This window comes from Mustelus asterias, chromosome 11 (assembly GCF_964213995.1).
Source record: "Mustelus asterias chromosome 11, sMusAst1.hap1.1, whole genome shotgun sequence".
Lineage (NCBI taxonomy): Eukaryota > Metazoa > Chordata > Chondrichthyes > Carcharhiniformes > Triakidae > Mustelus > Mustelus asterias.
Window position 1 is genome coordinate 62990538 of NC_135811.1, and position 21673 is coordinate 63012210.

Consider the following 21673-nt stretch of genomic DNA (forward strand, 5'->3'; position numbering starts at 1 on the left):
CTGCATCAAATTCACTCTCACTTAGTTCCCAATTTAAACTCACTGGTTATTAGCACTCTGTCAGCTGATTCTTTACATATTTTCTGTTTGGTTGGTATGGTACTGCACAACTGTTTAATTTGCAAACTGTTACGCAAAACATTTTTCAACACAGTCATTCGTTATTGCAGCATTGGAATTGGTGAAAGCACTTACTGTGGGTGCAGCTTATAGAGCGTTCCATCGACACCGACTGTAATTTTCAGATGATCCAAACCCCGGTTCTCCCTTATTTTTTCAACGACAGCAGCCATTCCGGCGCCACAGAGCTGGGCTGCTCTCTTAGAAACAACACCACACACTTCTTTCACAAGGATACTGTCTTCACAGGTACTGTCCAGGCCAAGATTCTGAAGGATTTCACGAACTTGGAGCAAAGCCAAGCGGTCACTGTGGTCAGATAATTTGTTAAATGTCATTGACCGTTGGCAAATAACCCTGATTTAAAGTGTAATTCATTGACTTTGAAGCATTGAGGACCCAAAAGGTGCTATTTGCATTCACTGTGTAAATATTCTTAATGGCTAAAATGTTGTGTCAAAGCAATGAGGAGCATGACAGAAGTTTTAAACTGCTACCTTTCCTTACCTCTCTATCTCAGACAAATATTTGGTTTCAAAAATGTCTTTGCTTGTTAGAGCATGTGAGATAAAACCTCGAAATAAAATCCCTTGTTTAGTGAAGTTAATCAGTATGGTGCGGACAATCTCACCCAGATACATTCCACTGATCATTTTTTCAAATCTGGTAAATAAGAAAGAGTTTAAGGCAGGACCGTATCAGGCTAAAACAAAACATTTCAGAACCCAGAACTCTCAACCTTATTTTTGGTAAAATATTTTTGTTAAATTTACCTTTATTTTTGCTGATGTAACAATGGTTATGGTTAGAATTCAGCCATAATTTTACCAATTTGTATTGCTTGTGGAGAGCTATATGTGTGCAGCGGGAATTGGGGTCAGCTCTACCTGATTTTTCTTTAGTCTTTCCATTGGATGTGGGTGTTGCTAGCAATGCCAACATTTGTTGCCCATCCCTAACTGCCCTTGAACTGTTTGCTGGGCCATTTCAAAGGGCAGTTAAGAGTCAAACATATTGCTGTGGGTCTGGAGTCCTTCCCGAAAGGACATTACTGAACCAGATGGGGTTTAGAACAATCAATGATAGTTCCACAGTCACCATTAATGAATGTAGCTTTCAATTTCAGATTTATTCATTGGATTTAAATTCCACCAGCTGTCATGGTGGGAATTGAACCCATGTCCCCAGAGAATAGACAGATTTTTAATCAGTAAGGGGATCGAAGATTATATGGATAAGGCGGGAAAATGAAGTTGAAGATTATCATCATGATCGTATTGAATGGCAGAGCAGACACAATGGGCTGAATGGCCTATATCTATTCCGAAGTCATACGGTCTTATTAGCCTGGGCCTCTGGATTATACATGAATGACCTGGACTTTGGTGTACTTTGAAGCATAATTTCAAACTTTGCGATGACACAAACTGGGAAGTACTGTGAAGTGTGAGGAGGACCGTGTTAAACTTCAAATATTCAGAGACAGATTGGTGGAATGGGTGGACAAATGTCAAATTGAAATCTATTCAAGTAGTTAGGATCTGGAACACACTGTTGGAGAGTGTGTTGGAAGTAAGTTCAATTTTTTAATTCATTCCTGGGACATGGGTGTCACTGGCTGGCCAGCAGTTATTGCCCATCCCTAGTTGCCTTGTTTACGTTTATTTATTAGTGTCACAAGTAGGCTTACATTAACACTGCAATGAAGTTACTGTGAAAATCCCCTAGTTGCTACATTCCGGTGCCTGTTTGGGTACAATGAGGGAGAATTTAGCATGGCCAATGCACCCAGCCAGCACGTCTTTTGGACTGTGGGAAGAAACCGGAGCATCCAGAGGAAACCCACGCAAACATAGGGACAACGTGCAGACTCCACACAAACAGTGCCCTAAGCCAGGAATCGAACCCGGGTCCTTGGTGCTGTGAGACAACAGTGCTTGGCCTTGAGAGTCAACCACATTGCTGTGGTTCTGGAGTCCAGCTGGAGGCCAGACCAGGTAAGGAAGGCAGATTTCCTTCCCTAAAGGACATTAGTGAACCAAATGGATTTTTCCGACAATCGACAATGGTTTCATGGGCATCAGTGGATTGTTAATTCCAATTTTTTTTATTGAATTCAAATTCCACCATCTACCTTGGTGGGATTCGAACCCGGGATCCCCAGAACATTAGCTGGGTTTCTGGATTAAATAGTCCAGGCCATCACATCCCCTAAGCATTCAAGAGGAAATTAGATTATTATCTTGAAAGTAAGAATGTGCAAGGTTTTTGGGAGAAGGCCAAGCGAGATGAATTTCTCCTTCAGAGGTGCAGTATTGACACAATGCGCCTAAAAGCCTACTTATGTACTGTAACCCTTTCTATGATTCTCTGATAATGCAGAGAAGTGTACAGTGCCTCATTTTGATCGGAAGAATGTGGTCAGACAATACAAAATAAAGGGTACAATTCTAAAGGAGATGCAGGAGCAGAGGGACCTGAGGATATATGTGCACAAATCATCGAAGATTGCAGAGCAGTTTGAGAACGTGGCTAATAAAGCATATGGAATCCTGGGCTTTATCAATAGGGTCATGGAGTACAAAAACAAGGAAGTTATGATACGTTATGGAGTACTGTGTTTAGTTCTGGACCCCGCACTTTAAGAAAAATGTGAAGGCATTATAGAGAGTGCTGAAGAGATGGTCAAAGTCATAGTCATAGAAGTTTACAGCATGGAAACAGGCCCTTTGGCCCAACTTGTCCATGCCGCCCTTTTTTTAAACCCCTAAGCTAATCCCAATTGCCTGCATTTGGCCCATATCCCTTTATACCCATCTTACCCATGTAACTATCCAAATGCTTTTTAAAAGACAACATTGTACCCATCTCTACTACTACCTCTGGCAGCTTGTTCCAGACACTCACCACCCTCTGTGTGAGAAAATTGCCCCTCTGGACACTTTTGTATCTCTCACCTTAAACCTATGCCCTCTAGTTTTAGACTCCCCTACCTTTGGGAAAAGATATTGACTATCTAGCTGATCTATGCCCCTCATTATTTTATAGACCTCTATAAGATCACCCCTCAGCCTCTCTGCAACTCACCCCAGTAGGACTGGGGTGAGTTGCAGAGAGGCAGCATGAAAGTGGCAGGTTGAATGCCTCATTCCATGCTCTAATGTTCTTATGATTCTCTGAAGGATTTCAGTATGGATAAGGGGAAACAGTTTCCAATGACATCAGGATCAGTAACCAGAGGACATAGCTACAAGATAATCAATGAAAAATCCAGAGGGGAGACGAGAAGAAAGTATTTTAAGCAGCGAGTTGTATCACCTGCAATGCTTGAAAATTGGTGAAAAAGGAATAGGATGAATATATATATATATATATAAAAGGAATAGGATGAATATATATATATATAAAAGGAATAGGATGAATATATATATATATAAAAGGAATAGGATGAATATATATATATATATAAAAGGAATAGGATGAATATATATATATATATGAAAGGAATAGGATGAATATATATATATAAAAGGAATAGGATGAATAAATATATATATATAAAAGGAATAGGATGAATATATATATATATAAAAGGAATAGGATGAATATATATATATATAAAAGGAATAGGATGAATATATATATAAAAGGAATAGAATGAATACATATATATGTAAAAGGAATAGGATGAATATATATATATATATAAAAGGAATAGGATGAATATATATATATATAATAGGAATAGGATGAATATATATATATATAAAAGGAATAGGATGAATATATATATATGAAAGGAATAGGATGAATATATATATATATATAAAAGGAATAGGATGAATATATATATATATAAAAGGAATAGGATGAATATATATATATGTAAAAGGAATAGGATGAATATATATATATATAAAAGGAATAGGATGAATATATATATATATAAAAGGAATAGGATGAATATATATATGTATAAAAGAAATAGGATGAATATATATATATATATGAAAGGAATAGGATGAATATATATATATATAAAAGGAATAGGATGAATATATATATATATATAAAAGGAATAGGATGAATATATATATATATAATAGGAATAGAATGAATACATATATATGTAAAAGGAATAGGATGAATATATATATATATAAAAGGAATAGGATGAATATATATATATATAAAAGGAATAGGATGAATATATATATATATATGAAAGGAATAGGATGAATATATATATATATATAAAAGGAATAGGATGAATATATATATATATAAAAGGAATAGGATGAATATATATATATGTAAAAGGAATAGGATGAATATATATATATATAAAAGGAATAGGATGAATATATATATATGTAAAAGGAATAGGATGAATATATATATATATAAAAGGAATAGGATGAATATATATATAAAAGGAATAGAATGAATACATATTTATGTAAAAGGAATAGGATGAATATATATATATATAAAAGGAATAGGATGAATATATATATATATAATAGGAATAGGATGAATATATATATATATAAAAGGAATAGGATGAATATATATATATGTAAAAGGAATAGGATGAATATATATATATGTAAAAGGAATAGGATGAATATATATATATATAAAAGGAATAGGATGAATATATATATATGTAAAAGGAATAGGATGAATATATATATATGTAAAAGGAATAGGATGAATATATATATATATAAAAGGAATAGGATGAATATATATATATGTAAAAGGAATAGGATGAATATATATATATGTAAAAGGAATAGGATGAATATATATATATGTAAAAGGAATAGGATGAATATATATATATGTAAAAGGAATAGGATGAATATATATATATATAAAAGGAATAGGATGAATATATATATATATAAAAGGAATAGGATGAATATATATATATAAAAGGAATAGGATGAATATATATATAAAAGGAATAGAATGAATACATATATATGTAAAAGGAATAGGATGAATATATATATATATAAAAGGAATAGGATGAATATATATATATATAATAGGAATAGGATGAATATATATATATAAAAGGAATAGGATGAATATATATATATAAAAGGAATAGGATGAATATATATATATATAAAAGGAATAGGATGAATATATATATATATAAAAGGAATAGGATGAATATATATATATATAATAGGAATAGGATGAATATATATATATATAAAAGGAATAGGATGAATATATATATATAAAAGGAATAGGATGAATATATATATATATAAAAGGAATAGGATGAATATATATATATAAAAGGAATAGGATGAATATATATATATAAAAGGAATAGGATGAATATATATATATATAAAAGGAATAGGATGAATATATATATAAAAGGAATAGGATGAATATATATATATATAAAAGGAATAGGATGAATATATATATATATAAAAGGAATAGGATGAATATATATATATAAAAGGAATAGGATGAATATATATATATATAAAAGGAATAGGATGAATATATATATATATAAAAGGAATAGGATGAATATATATATATAAAAGGAATAGGATGAATATATATATATATAAAAGGAATAGGATGAATATATATATAAAAGGAATAGGATGAATATATATATATATAAAAGGAATAGGATGAATATATATATATATAAAAGGAATAGGATGAATATATATATATATAAAAGGAATAGGATGAATATATATATAAAAGGAATAGGATGAATATATATATATATAAAAGGAATATTATGAATATATATATATATAAAAGGAATAGGATGAATATATATATATATAAAAGGAATAGGATGAATATATATATAAAAGGAATAGGATGAATATATATATATATAAAAGGAATAGGATGAATATATATATATATATAAAAGGAATAGGATGAATATATATATAAATAAAAGGAATAGGATGAATATATATATATATAAAAAGGAATAGGATGAATATATATATATATAAAAGGAATAGGATGAATATATATATAAAAGGAATAGGATGAATATATATATATATAAAGGAATAGGATGAATATATATATATATAAAAGGAATAGGATGAATATATATATATAAAAGGAATAGGATGAATATATATATATATAAAAGGAATAGGATGAATATATATATATATAAAAGGAATAGGATGAATATATATATAAAAGGAATAGGATGAATATATATATATATAAAAGGAATAGGATGAATATATATATAAAAGGAATAGGATGAATATATATATATATAAAAGGAATAGGATGAAATATATATATAAAAGGAATAGGATGAATATATATATATATAAAAGGAATAGGATGAATATATATATAAAAGGAATAGGATGAATATATATATATATAAAAGGAATAGGATGAATATATATATAAAAGGAATAGGATGAATATATATATAAAAGGAATAGGATGAATATATATATATATAAAAGGAATAGGATGAATATATATATATATAAAAGGAATAGGATGAATATATATATATATAAAAGGAATAGGATGAATATATATATAAAAGGAATAGGATGAATATATATATATATAAAAGGAATAGGATGAATATATATATATAAAAGGAATAGGATGAATATATATATATATAAAAGGAATAGGATGAATATATATATATAAAGGAATAGGATGAATATATATATATATAAAAGGAATAGGATGAATATATATATATAAAAGGAATAGGATGAATATATATATATAAAAGGAATAGGATGAATATATATAAAAGGAATAGGATGAATATATTTATATAAAAGGAATAGGATGAATATATAATATATAAAAGGAATAGGATGAATATATATATATAAAAGGAATAGGATGAATATATATATATAAAAGGAATAGGATGAATATATATATATAAAAGGAATAGGATGAATATATATATAAAAGGAATAGGATGAATATATATATATATAAAAGGAATAGGATGAATATATATATAAAAGGAATAGGATGAATATATATATATAAAAAGGAATAGGATGAATATATATATATATAAAAGGAATAGGATGAATATATATATATATAAAAGGAATAGGATGAATACATACATATATAAAAGGAATAGGATGAATATATATATATAAAAGGAATAGGATGAATATATATATATATAAAAGGAATAGGATGAATATATATATATATAAAAGGAATAGGATGAATATATATATATATAAAAGGAATAGGATGAATATATATAAATATAAAGGAATAGGATGAATATATATATTAAAAGGAATAGGATGAATATATATATATATAAAAGGAATAGGATGAATATATATATAAAAGGAATAGGATGAATATATATATATATAAAAGGAATAGGATGAATATATATATATAAAAGGAATAGGATGAATATATATATAAAAGGAATAGGATGAAAAATATATATATAAAAGGAATAGGATGAAAAAATATATAACATATATTAAAAGGAATAGGATGATATAATATATTAGATAAAGGAATAGGATGGAAATATATTAATATATAGAAGGAAAGGAATAGGATGAATATATACATAAAAGGAATAGGATGAATATATATATATATAAAAGGAATAGGATGAAAAATATATATATAAAAGGAATAGGATGAATATATATATAAAAGGAATAAGATGAATATATATATATATAAAAGGAATAGGATGAATATATATAAAAAAGGAATAGGATGAATATATATATAGAAAAGGAATAGGATGAATATATATATAAAAGGAATAGGATGAATATATATATATATAAAAGGAATAGAATGAATATATATAAAAGGAATAGGATGAATATATATATATATAAAAGGAATAGGATGAATATATATATAAAAGGAATAGGATGAATATATATATATATAAAAGGAATAGGATGAATATATATATATATATAAAAGGAATAGGATGAATATATATATATATAAAAGGAATAGGATGAATATATATATAAAAGGAATAGAATGAATATATATATAAAAGGAATAGAATGAATATATATATATATAAAAGGAATAGGATGAATATATATATATATAAAAGGAATAGGATGAATATATATATATATAAAGGAATTGGATGAATATATATATATAAAAGGAATAGGATGAATATATATATATATAAAAGGAATAGAATGAATATATATATAAAAGGAATGAATGAATATATATATATAAAAGGAATAGGATGAATATATATATATATAAAGGAATAGGATGAATATATATATATATAATAGGAATAGGATGAATATATATATATATAAAAGGAATAGGATGAATATATATATATAAAAGGAATAGGATGAATATATATATATATAAAAGGAATAGGATGAATATATATATATATAAAAGGAATAGGATGAATATATATATAAAAGGAATAGGATGAATATATATATATATAAAGGAATAGGATGAATATATATATATATAAAGGAATAGGATGAATATATATATATAAAAGGAATAGGATGAATATATATATATATATAAAAGGAATAGGATGAATATATATATATAAAAGGAATAGGATGAATATATATATATAAAAGGAATAGGATGAATATATATATATATAAAAGGAATAGGATGAATATATATATAAAAGGAATAGGATGAATATATATGTATATAAAAGGAATAGGATGAATATATATATATATATAAAAGGAATAGGATGAATATATATATATATAAAAGGAATAGGATGAATATATATATAAAAGGAATAGGATGAATATATATATATAAAAGGATATTATGAATATATATATATATAAAAGGAATAGGATGAATATATATATATAAAAGGAATAGGATGAATATATATATAAAAGGATAGGATGAATATATATATATATAAAAGGAATAGGATGAATATATATATATAAAAGGAATAGGATGAATATATATATATATAAAAGGAATAGGATGAATATATATATATATATAAAGGAATAGGATGAATATATATATAAAAGGAATAGGATGAATATATATATATATAAAAGGAATAGGATGAATATATATATAAAAGGAATAGGATGAATATATATATATATAAAAAGGAATAGGATGAATATATATATATATAAAAGGAATAGGATGAATATATATATATATATAAAGGAATAGGATGAATATATATATAAAAGGAATAGGATGAATATATATTTCTATAAAAGGAATAGGATGAATATATATATAAAAGGAATAGGATGAATATATATATATATGAAAGGAATAGGATGAATATATATATAAAAGGAATAGGATGAATATATATATATATAAAAGGAATAGGATGAATATATATATAAAAGGAATAGGATGAAATATATATATATATAAAAGGAATAGGATGAATATATATATATGTAAAAGGAATAGGATGAATATATATATAAAAGGAATAGGATGAATATATATATAAAAGGAATAGGATGAATATATATATATATAAAGGAATAGGATGAATATATATATAAAAGGAATAGGATGAATATATATATATAAAAGGAATAGGATGAATATATATATAAAAGGAATAGGATGAATATATATATATATAAAGGAATAGAATGAATATATATATAAAAGGAATAGGATGAATATATATATATAAAAGGAATAGGATGAATATATATATAAAAGGAATAGGATGAATATATATATATAAAAGGAATAGGATGAATATATAATATATAAAAGGAATAGGATGAATATATATATAATAAAAGGAATTGGATGAATATATATATATATAAAAGGAATAGGATGAATATATAATATATAAAGGATAGAATGAATATATATATATAAAAGGAATAGGATGAATATATATATAAAAGGAATAGGATGAATATATATATAAAAGGAATAGGATGAATATATATATAAAAGGAATAGGATGAATATATATATAAAAGGAATAGGATGAATATATATATAAAAGGAATAGGATGAATATAATATATATATAAAGGAATAGGATGAATATATATATAAAAGGAATAGGATGAATATATATATAAAAGGAATAGGATGAATATATATATATAAAAGGAATAGGATGAATATATATATAAAAGGAATAGGATGAATATATATAATATAAAAGGAATAGGATGAATATATATATATAAAAGGAATAGGATGAATATATATATATATAAAGGAATAGGATGAATATATATATATATAAAAGGAATAGGATGAATATATATATATATAAAAGGAATAGGATGAATACATACATGTATAAAGGAATAGGATGAATTATATATATATAAAAGGAATTGGATGAATATATATATATATAAAAGGAATAGGATGAATATATATATATATAAAAGGAATAGGATGAATATATATATAAAAGGAATAGGATGAATTATATATATATAAAAGGAATAGAATGAATATATATATATATAAAAGGAATAGGATGAATATATATATATATAAAAGGAATAGATGAATATATATATATAAAAGGAATAGGATGAATATATATATAAAGGAATAGGATGAATATATATATAAAAGGAATAGGATGAATATATATATAAAAGGAATAGGATGAATATATATATATATAAAAGGAATAGGATGAATATATATATAAAAGGAATAGGATGAATATATATATAAAAGGAATAGGATGAATATATATATATAAAAGGAATAGGATGTATATATATATAAAAGGAATAGGATGAATATATATATATATAAAAGGAATAGATGAATATATATATAAAAGGAATAGGATGAATATATATGTATATATAAAAGGAATAGGATGAATATATATATATATAAAAGGAATAGGATGAATACATACATGTATAAAAGGAATAGGATGAATATATATATATATAAAAGGAATTGGATGAATATATATATATATAAAAGGAATAGGATGAATATATATATATATAAAAGGAATAGAATGAATATATATATATATAAAAGGAATAGGATGAATATATATATATATAAAAGGAATAGGATGAATATATATATATATAAAAGGAATTGCATTTGAATATATATATATAAAAGGAATAGGATGAATATATATATATAAAAAGGAATAGATGAATATATAATATATATAAAAGGAATAGGATGAATATATATATAAAAGGAATAGGATGAATATATATATAAAAGGAATAGGATGAATATATATATATAAAGGAATAGGATGAATATATATATAAAGGAATAGGATGAATATATATATAAAAGGAATAGGATGAATATATAAATATAAAAGGAATAGGATGAATATATATATATAAAAGGAATAGGATGAATATATATATAAAAGGAATAGGATGAATATATATATATATAAAAGGAATAGGATGAATATATATATATAAAAGGAATAGGATGAATATATATATAAAAGGAATAGGATGAATATATATATATATATAAAAGGAATAGGATGAATATATATATATATAAAAGGAATAGGATGAATACATAATGTATAAAAGGAATAGGATGAATATATATATATAAAAGGAATTGGATGAATATATATATATATAAAAGGAATAGGATGAATAATATATATATAAAAGGAATAGGATGAATATATATATATATAAAAGGAATAGAATGAATATATAATATAAAAGGAATAGGATGAATATATATATATATAAAGGAATAGGATAATATATATATATAAAAGGAATAGGATGAATATATATATATATAAAAGGAATAGATGAATATATATATAAAAGGAATAGGATGAATATATATATAAAAGGAATAGGATGAATATATATATAAAAGGAATAGGATGAATATATATATAAAAGGAATAGGATGAATATATATATATATAAAAGGAATAGGATGAATATATATATAAAAGGAATAGGATGAATATATATATAAAAGGAATAGGATGAATATATATATAAAAGGAATAGGATGAATATATATATATATAAAAGGAATAGGATGAATATATATATAAAAGGAATAGGATGAATATATATATATAAAAAGGAATAGGATGAATATATATATATAAAAGGAATAGGATGAATATATATATAAAAGGAATAGGATGAATATATATATATATAAAAGGAATAGGATGAATATATATATAAAAGGAATAGGATGAATATATATATATAAAAGGAATAGGATGAATATATATATATATAAAGGAATAGGATGAATACATACATGTATAAAAGGAATAGGATGAATATATATATATATAAAAGGAATAGGATGAATATATATATATAAAAGGAATAGGATGAATATATATATATAAAAGGAATAGGATGAATATATATATATATAAAAGGAATAGGATGAATATATATATATATAAAGGAATAGAATGAATATATATATAAAAGGAATAGGATGAATATATATATATATAAAAGGAATAGGATGAATATATATATAAAAGGAATAGGATGAATATATATATATTAAAAGGAATAGGATGAATATATATATAAAAGGAATAGGATGAATATATATATATATAAAAGGAATAGGATGAATATATATATATATAAAAGGAATAGGATGAATATATATATAAAAGGAATAAGATGAATATATATATATATAAAAGGAATAGGATGAATATATATATAAAAGGAATAGGATGAATATATATATAGAAAAGGAATAGGATGAATATATATATAAAAGGAATAGGATGAATATATATATATATAAAAGGAATAGAATGAATATATATATAAAAGGAATAGGATGAATATATATATATATAAAAGGAATAGGATGAATATATATATAAAAGGAATAGGATGAATATATATATATAAATGGAATAGGATGAATATATATATATATATAAAAGGAATAGGATGAATATATATATATAAAAGGAATAGGATGAATATATATATATATAAAGGATTAGAATGAATATATATATAAAAGGAATAGAATGAATATATATATATATATAAAAGAATAGGATGAATATATATATATATAAAAGGAATAGGATGAATATATATATATATAAAGGAATTGGATGATATATATATATATAAAAGGAATAGGATGAATATTATTATATATAAAAGGAATAGATGAATATATATATAAAAGGAATAGAATGAATATATATATATATAAAAGGAATAGGATGAATATATATATATAAAAGGAATAGGATGAATATATATATAAAAGGAATAGATGAATATATATATATATAAAAGGAATAGGATGAATATATATATATATAAAAGGAATAGGATGAAATATATATATATAAAAGGAATAGGATGAATATATATATATATATAAAAGGAATAGGATGAATATATATATATAAAAGGAATAGGATGAATATATATATATATAAAAGGAATAGGATGAATATATATATAAAAGGAATAGGATGAATATATATATAAAAGGAATAGAATGAATATATATATAAAAGGAATAGAATGATATATATATATAATATAAAAGGAATAGGATGATATATAATATAAAAGGAATAGGATGAATATATATATAAAGGAATGAAATGAATATATATATAAAAGGAATAGAATGAATATATATATATAAAAGGAATAGGATGAATATATATATATATATAAAAGGAATAGGATGAATATATATATATAAAGGAATAGGATGAATATATATATAAAAGGAATAGGATGAATATATATATATATAAAAGGAATAGGATGAATATATATATATATAAAAGGAATAGGATGAATATATATATATATAAAAGGAATAGGATGAATATATATATAAAAGGAATAGAATGAATATATATATATAAAAAGAATAGGATGAATATATATATATATAAAAGGAATAGGATGAATATATATATATATAAAAGGAATAGGATGAATATATATATAAAAGGAATAGGATGAATATATATATATATAAAAGGAATAGGATGAAGATATATATATATAAAAGGAATAGGATGAATATATATATAAAAGGAATAGGACGAATATATATATATATAAAAGGAATAGGATGAATATATATATAAAAGGAATAGGATGAATATATATATATATAAAAGGAATAGGATGAATATATATATAAAAGGAATAGGATGAATATATATATATATAAAAGGAATAGAATGAATATATATATAAAAGGAATAGGATGAATATATATATATATAAAGGAATAGGATGAATATATATATAAAAGGAATAGCATGAATATATATATATATAAAAGGAATAGGATGAATATATATATATATAAAAGGCATAGAATGAATATATATATATATAAAAGGAATAGGATGAATATATATATATATAAAAGGAATAGGATGAATATATATATATATAAAAGGAATTGGATGAATATATATATATAAAAGGAATAGGATGAATATATATATATATAAAAGGAATAGAATGAATATATATATATATAAAGGAATAGGATGAATATATATATAAAAGGAATAGGATGAATATATATATATATAAAGGAATAGGATGAATATATATATAAAAGGAGTAGGATGAATATTTATATAAAAGGAATAGGATGAATATATATATATAAAAAGGAATAGGATGAATATATATAAAAGGAATAGGATGAATATATATATAAAAGGAATAGGATGAATATATATATATATAAAAGGAATAGGATGAATATATATATATATAAAGGAATGGATGAATATATATATCAAAGGAATAGGATGAATTATATATAAAAGGAATAGGATGAATATATATATATATAAAAGGAATAGGATGAATATATATATATATAAAAGGAATAGGATGAATATATATATATAAAAGGAATAGGATGAATATGTATATATATAAAAGGAATAGGATGAATACATACATGTATAAAAGGAATAGGATGAATATATATATATAAAAGGAATTGGATGAATATATATATAAAAGGAATAGGATGAATATATATATATATAAAAGGAATAGGATGAATATATATATATATAAAAGGAATAGGATGAATATATATATATATAAAAGGAATAGAATGAATATATATATAAAAGGAATAGGATGAATATATATATATATAAAAGAATAGGATGATATATATATATATAAAAGGAATAGGATGAATATATATATATATAAAAGAATAGGATGAATATATATATGTATAAAAGGAATAGGATGAATATATATATATATATGAAAGGAATAGGATGAATATATATATATATAAAAGGAATAGGATGATATATATATATATATATAAAAGGAATAGGATGAATATATATATATATAATAGGAATAGAATGAATACATATATATGTAAAGGAATAGGATGAATATATATATATATAAAAGGAATAGGATGAATATATATATATAAAAGGAATAGGATGAATATATATATATATATATGAAAGGAATAGGATGAATATATATATATATATAAAAGGAATAGGATGAATATATATATATATAAAAGGAATAGGATGAATATATATATATGTAAAAGGAATAGGATGAATATATATATATATAAAAGGAATAGGATGAATATATATATATGTAAAAGGAATAGGATGAATATATATATATATAAAAGGAATAGGATGAATATATATATAAAAGGAATAGAATGAATACATATTTATGTAAAAGGAATAGGATGAATATATATATATATAAAAGGAATAGCATGAATATATATATTATAATAGGAATAGGATGAATATATATATATATAAAAGGAATAGGATGAATATATATATATGTAAAAGGAATAGGATGAATTATATATATATGTAAAAGGAATAGGATGAATATATATAGATGTAAAAGGAATAGGATGAATATATATATATATAAAAGGAATAGGATGAATATATATATATGTAAAAGGAATAGGATGAATATATATATATGTAAAAGGAATAGGATGAATATATATATATAAAGGAATAGGATGAATATATATATATGTAAAAGGAATAGGATGAATATATATATATGTAAAAGGAATAGGATGAATATATATATATAAAAGGAATAGGATGAATATATATATATATAAAAGGAATAGGATGAATATATATATATAAAAGGAATAGGATGAATATATATATAAAAGGAATAGATGAATACATATTATATTAAAAGGAATAGGATGAATATATATATATATAAAAGGAATAGGATGAATATATATATATATCATAGGAATAGGATGAATATATATATATAAAAGGAATAGGATGAATATATATATATAAAAGGAATAGGATGAATATATATATAAAAAGGAATAGGATGAATATATATATATATAAAAGGAATAGGATGAATATATATATATATAAAAGGAATAGGATGAATATATATATATAAAAGGAATAGGATGAATATATATATATATAAAGGAATAGGATGAATATATATATATATAAAAGGAATAGGATGAATATATATATATAAAAGGAATAGGATGAATATATATATAATAAAAGGAATAGGATGAATATATATATAAAAGGAATAGGATGAATATATATATATATAAAAGGAATAGGATGAATATATATATATATAAAGGAATAGGATGAATATATATATATAAAAGGAATAGGATGAATATATATATATATATAAAAGGAATAGGATGAATATATATATATATAAAAGGAATAGGATGAATATATATATATAAAAAGGAATAGGATGAAATATATATATATAAAAGGATAGGATGAATATATATATAAAAGGAATAGGATGAATATAATATATATAAAAGGAATAGGATGAATATATATATATAAAAGGAATAGGATGAATATATATATATATAAAAGGAATAGGATGAATATATATATAAAAGGAATAGGATGAATATATATATATATAAAAGGAATATGATGAATATATATATATATATAAAGGAATAGGATGAATATATATATATATAAAAGGAATAGGATGAATATATATATAAAAGGAATAGGATGAATATATATATATATAAAAGGAATAGGATGAATATATATATATATAAAAAGGAATAGGATGAATATATATATATATAAAAGGAATAGGATGAATATATATATATATAAAAGGAATAGGATGAATATATATATATATAAAAGGAATAGGATGAATATATATTATATAAAGGATAGGATGAATATATATATATATAAAAGGAATAGGATGAATATATATATATATAAAAGGAATAGGATGAATATATATATATATAAAAGGAATAGGATGAATATATATATATATAAAAGGAATAGGATGAATATATATATATAAAAGGAATAGGATGAATATATATATATATAAAAGGAATAGGATGAATATATATATATATAAAGGAATAGGATGAATATATATATATATAAAGGAATAGGATGAATATATATTATATAAAAGGAATAGGATGAATATATATATATATAAAAGGAATAGGATGAATATATATATATAAAGGAATAGGATGAATATATATATATAAAAGGAATAGGATGAATATATATATAAAAGAATAGGATGAATAATATATATATAAAAGGAATAGGATGAATATATATATAAAAGGAATAGGATGAATATATATATATATAAAAGGAATAGGATGAATATATATATATATAAAGAATAGATGAATATATATATAAAAGGAATAGGATGAATATATATATAAAAGGAATAGGATGAAATATATATATAAAAGGAATAGGATGAATATATATATAAAAGGAATAGGATGAAATATATATATATAAAAGGAATAGGATGAATATATATATATAAAAGGAATAGGATGAATATATATATAAAAGGAATAGGATGAAATAAATATATATATAAAAGGAATAGGATGAATATATATATAAAAGGAATAGGATGAATATATATATATATAAAAGGAATAGAATGATATATATATAAAAGGAATAGGATGAATATATATATATATAAAAGGAATAGGATGAATATATATATATAAAGGAATAGGATGAATATATATATATATAAAAGGAATAGATGAATATATATATATATAAAAGGAATAGGATGAATATATATATATATAAAAGGAATTGGATGAATATATATATATAAAAGGAATAGGATGAATATATATATATAAAAGGAATAGGATGAATATATATATATATACAAGGAATAGAATGAATATATATATAAAAGGAATAGGATGAATATATATATATATAAAAGGAATAGGATGAATATATATATAAAAGGAATAGGATGAATATATATATAAAAGGAATAGGATGAATATATATATATATAAAAGGAATAGGATGAACTTGGAGTCTGTGTGCAGTTCTGGTCCCCACATTACAGGAAGGATGTGGAGGCTTTGGAGAGGGTGCAGAGGAGGTTTACCAGGATGTTGCCTGGTATGGAGGGGAGATCCTATGAGGAGAGGCTGAGGGATTTGGGATTGTTTTCGCTGGAAAGGCGGCGGCTAAGAGGGGATCTTATTGAAACATATAAGATGATTAGAGGTTTAGATAGGGTGGATAGTGATAGCCTTTTTCCTCTGATGGAGAAATCCAGCACGAGGGGGCATGGCTTTAAAATGGAGAAATCCAGCACGAGGGGGCATGGCTTTAAATTGAGGGGGGGTAGTTATAGAACCGATGTCAGGGGTAGGTTCTTTACCCAGAGGGTGGTGAGGGATTGGAATGCCCTGCCAGCATCAGTAGTAAATGCGCCTAGTTTGGGGGCGTTTAAGAGATCCGTAGATAGGTTCATGGACGAAAAGAAATTGGTTTAGGTTGGAGGGTCACAGTTTTTTTTTTAACTGGTCGGTGCAACATCGTGGGCCGAAGGGCCTGTTCTGCGCTGTAATGTTCTATGTTCTATGTTCTATAAAAGGAATAGGATGAATATATATATAAAAGGAATAGGATGAATATATATATATAAAAGGAATAGGATGAATATATATATAAAAGGAATAGGATGAATATATATATAAAAGGAATAGGATGAATATATATATATATAAAAGGAATAGGATGAATATATATATAAAAGGAATAGGATGAATATATATATATATAAAAGGAATAGGATGAATATATATATATATAAAAGGAATAGGATGAATACATACATGTATAAAAGGAATAGGATGAATATATATATATATAAAAGGAATTGGATGAATATATATATATATAAAAGGAATAGGATGGATATATATATATATATAAAAGGAATAGGATGAATATATATATATATAAAAGGAATAGGATGAATATATAAAAATATAAAAGGAATAGAATGAATATATATATAAAAGGAATAGGATGAATAATATATATATATATAAAAGGAATAGGATGAATATATATATAAAAGGAATAGGATGAATATATATATATATAAAAGGAATAGGATGAATATATATATAAAAGGAATAGGATGAATATATATATATATAAAAGGAATAGGATGAAAATATATATATATAAAAGGAATAGGATGAATATATATATAAAAGGAATAAGATGAATATATATATATATAAAAGGAATAGGATGAATATATATATAAAAGGAATAGGATGAATATATATATATAGAAAAGGAATAGGATGAATATATATATAAAAGGAATAGGATGAATATATATATAAAAGGAATAGAATGAATATATATATAAAAGGAATAGGATGAATATATATATATATAAAAGGAATAGGATGAATATATATATAAAAGGAATAGGATGAATATATATATATATAAAAGGAATAGGATGAATATATATATATATATAAAAGGAATAGGATGAATATATATATATATATAAAAGGAATAGGATGAATATATATATATATAAAAGGAATAGAATGAATATATATATAAAAGGAATAGAATGAATATATATATATATATAAAAGGAATAGGATGAATATATATATATATAAAAGGAATAGGATGAATATATATATATATAAAAGGAATTGGATGAATATATATATATATAAAAGGAATAGGATGAATATATATATGTATAAAAGGAATAGAATGAATATATATATAAAAGGAATAGAATGAATATATATATATAAAAGGAATAGGATGAATATATATATATATAAAAGGAATAGGATGAATATATATATATATAAAAGGAATAGGATGAATATATATATATAAAAGGAATAGGATGAATATATATATATATAAAAGGAATAGGATGAATATATATATATATAAAAGGAATAGGATGAATATATATATATAAAAGGAATAGGATGAATATATATATATATAAAAGGAATAGGATGAATATATATATAAAAGGAATAGGATGAATATATATATATATAAAAGGAATAGGATGAATATATATATATATAAAAGGAATAGGATGAATATATATATATAAAAGGAATAGGATGAATATATATATATATATAAAAGGAATAGGATGAATATATATATATATAAAGGAATAGGATGAATATATAATATATATAAAAGGAATAGGATGAATATATATATATATAAAAGGAATAGGATGAATATATATATAAAAGGAATAGGATGAATATATATATATATAAAAGGAATAGGATGAATATATATATATATAAAAGGAATAGGATGAATATATATATATATAAAAGGAATAGGATGAATATATATATATAAAAGGAATAGGATGAATATATATATATATAAAAGGAATAGGATGAATATATATATATATATAAAAGGAATAGGATGAATATATATATATATAAAAGGAATAGGATGAATATATATATATAAAAGGAATAGGATGAATATATATATATATATAAAGGAATAGGATGAATATATATATAAAAGGAATAGGATGAATATATATATATATAAAAGGAATAGGATGAATATATATATAAAAGGAATAGGATGAATATATATATATATAAAGGAATAGGATGAAATATATATATATAAAAGGAATAGGATGAATATATATATATAAAAGGAATAGGATGAATATATATATAAAAGGAATAGGATGAATATATATATATATAAAAGGAATAGGATGAATATATATATAAAAGGAATAGGATGAATATATATATATATAAAAGGAATAGGATGAATATATATATAAAAGGAATAGGATGAATATATATATATATAAAAGGAATAGGATGAATATATTATAAAGGAATAGGATGAATATATATATATATAAAAGGAATAGGATGAATATATATATATGTAAAAGGAATAGGATGAATATATATATAAAAGGAATAGGATGAATATATATATAAAAGGAATAGGATGAATATATATATTATATAAAGGAATAGGATGAATATATATATAAAAGGAATAGGATGAATATATATATATAAAAGG

The 21673-nt window shown here is 22.2% G+C and overlaps 1 protein-coding gene across 1 annotated transcript in view; it reads right to left on the reverse strand.

The window, feature by feature from the left end:
* The window catches only part of LOC144500252 (hexokinase HKDC1-like), a 127903-nt gene that overhangs the window by 11771 nt on the left and 94459 nt on the right, over positions 1 to 21673 (reverse strand). The window contains exons 8-9 of the mRNA XM_078222928.1: positions 628 to 783; positions 196 to 429 (exon numbers count right to left, since the gene is read on the reverse strand). Coding sequence (XP_078079054.1) covers positions 196 to 429; positions 628 to 783 — 390 coding nt within the window. The remainder of the gene's footprint in view (positions 1 to 195; positions 430 to 627; positions 784 to 21673) is intronic.